The sequence below is a fragment of the Otolemur garnettii genome, unplaced genomic scaffold (genome assembly GCF_000181295.1).
Source record: "Otolemur garnettii isolate 467f Iridium unplaced genomic scaffold, OtoGar3 scaffold00008, whole genome shotgun sequence".
NCBI lineage: Eukaryota > Metazoa > Chordata > Mammalia > Primates > Galagidae > Otolemur > Otolemur garnettii.
Window position 1 is genome coordinate 13,339,541 of NW_003852403.1, and position 2,687 is coordinate 13,342,227.

The 2,687-nt window shown below is 39.5% G+C and overlaps 1 protein-coding gene across 1 annotated transcript in view; it reads left to right on the forward strand.

The window, feature by feature from the left end:
• Positions 1–2,687, forward strand: part of ASCC1 (activating signal cointegrator 1 complex subunit 1) — a 135,391-nt gene that overhangs the window by 12,359 nt on the left and 120,345 nt on the right. Inside the window, exon 4 of the mRNA XM_012801401.2 lies at positions 987–1,084. Coding sequence (XP_012656855.1) covers positions 987–1,084 — 98 coding nt within the window. The remainder of the gene's footprint in view (positions 1–986; positions 1,085–2,687) is intronic.

Below are 2,687 nucleotides of genomic sequence, written 5' to 3' on the forward strand. Positions count from 1 at the left end.
AAAAAAAAGACCTGGCTTCATGGGGGCAGGTCTGTAGGCAGGTACCTGTATATCTCAGGAATTTCCAGACTACTCCCTAAAGATGAATGACTGCCTCCAGATGGTCTGTTAAAGGTCAAGCATTCAAACAGCTTACTTCCTCAGAACCTTGTTTTGTGGTTTTGTTTTTGATTACTTAGGATAAGAATAACTTTAGATAATGTTAGTGAAGTGGTTATCAGTTAATCCTAGACCCGTAGGCGCCAGGCAGTGAGAGGCCTGGGGCTAAGGTTGAAGTCATGTGTGTATGTGTAGTATTGCCTATATAAGCTTTGGTGGAAGAAATAAAGTTGCTGCATGCCCTGAGAGAGCTACAGCCTTCCTTGTTCGCCTACAGTTTCATTGCAGGTCTTAATCTCTGTGGCACTGTACCATGCAACTTTCTACACAACATCTTCCAAGTAAAACATTCCCTTTGTTGAATTCAGCCTAATGGTTACCTGTTTACTCCCCCATGCTTTTGAATCTGTCCTGAGTGGTAAATCCTGCTCTTTGCTGTTTATGCTTGTTTAATGGATCAAAGATAATTCCCTTAGGATGAATTCATAATATATTTAACTTGTTTTCCAAAATGAGCAAGGTTTTCTTCCTCTCAAATGATAGACCCATCAGTTGTTGGAAGTGCTGCCTGAGACTATGTCAGTTTTCCTGTCACTGAATTGCAGACCTTGGTTTTAAATCTAGTTTTGAGAAACAAACAGGTGCTTGGTATGGTGGTTCTATCTGTACACTGAATTGGCTATATGGCAAGCTTTTGCCAATGAGTTCAATGCAATGTGATCTATAAACTTAGATGACTTATAATTTCCTCCACAAATATTGAGCTTTTACTGAAGGACTTTTCTGTGAGGGAGTATCTCTTTACTATAAGGGATTTAAACATGATGGGATACTTTATATATTTTTTTTAATTGCCTTCTGTTAAATTAATTTTTTTAATATTATAGGCATATAGTTGGAAAGAGAGGGGACACTAAGAAGAAAATAGAAATGGAGACCAAAACGTCTATTAGCATTCCTAAACTTGGACAAGATGGAGAAATTGGTGAGAATCAGTATATGCGTTACATTTGCAGTCACTTGTGCATATGTATGGAATGATTTAACCCCATTGCAGCACTTAATGACATTGTTCCTTCTGTGGGTTTCTAGAGCTGTTGTCCTTTTAATGGTATATGAGTACCATTCTCTCTAATGAGGAAGGGTGGAGTTATACAGACTTATCTTGATTAAATACTGGGCCTTAATATTATACTTCACTATGCATCGATGGAATAAAGCTTTCAGTTTCATTGTGTATTGGAGATTTCCTTTATGCTTTTGGAGTACGTGAGTTATTTCAAGTTAGAATTAGTGAAAACCGATGAGGTCAGTGAATATGAAATAAAGTTCAGCCTTTCCCATAGGGTTCTCTTGAGTTTTTTAACTCTTGCTTTGTAGACCAGGAAAAAAAATTGTAAGAGTAATGATTAAAATAATATAACCTGATTCAAATAACTATTCAGATGAGGAAAAATAGTTTGGCACTATAAATCAAGTCTGAGTGTATATGTACCAAGCATCAGTGTGAACCAAGGGTACAGGCTTTTGGTTTACCTTTTTTTTTTTGGAGACAGCGTTTCACTCTGTCACTCTGGTGTGGGTAACAATGACGTGCTATGACGCCAATACCATGGCACTATAGCTCACAGCAACCTCAAACTCTTGGGCTCAAGTGATCCTCCTGCATCAGTTTCCTGAGTAGCCGGGACTACAGGTATCTTCCACAACACCTGGCTAGTTTTTCTATTTTTAATAGAGATGGGGTCTCACTCTTGCTGTGGCTGGTCTTGAACTCTTGAGTTCAGGTAATCCATGCACGTTGGCCTCCCAGAGTGCTAGCATTACAGGCATGAGCGTTGTACAGTGACTTTGAGTGAAGAGCACTGTAGGGATAAAATTGTAAACTCATTCTAGAATGATGGGACTTTTTCGAAGTCGAAGAGTACAACTATCTCCAATAATCCATTTTCTGTAAACACCTATGAGGTATATTGAATTTTAGCAGAAAGAATTACAAGTACTCTTCTCATTTTGTGCTATGTTAGAATAATCACCTTGACAGTTAAGTAATAGTTGACTTTAGGGCAGTACTGTCCAAAAGGACTTTCTGTGGTTGTGCAAATTCTCTATATTTGTGTGCTATCCAGTACAGGAGCCACATATGTCTGGTATTGGCCTCATGTAACTAGGAGCTCTTGAAATATGGGTAGTGGGATTGAGAAACTGAATTATTAATTTTTTTTTTTTATGAGACAGAGTCTCACTTTATTGCCCTTGGTAGAGTGCTGTGGTGTCACAGCTCATAGCAACCTCCGACTTCTGGGCTTAAACGATTCTCTTGCCTCAGCCTCCCAAGTAGCTGGGACTACAGGTGCCCGCCAGAATGCCCAGCAATTTTTTTGTAGCAGTTTGGCTGGGGCTAGGTTCGAACGTGCCCCCTTGGTATATGGGGCCACTGCCCTACCCACTGAGCCACAGGCATTGCCCTGAATTTTTAATTTTATTGAATTCTGATTTACTATCTGCACGTGAGCTCCCTATTGGCCAGGGCAGTGATAGAGTCTTTTCTGTAAAACTGTAGCACAAGAATGGTAACAACATTTTGG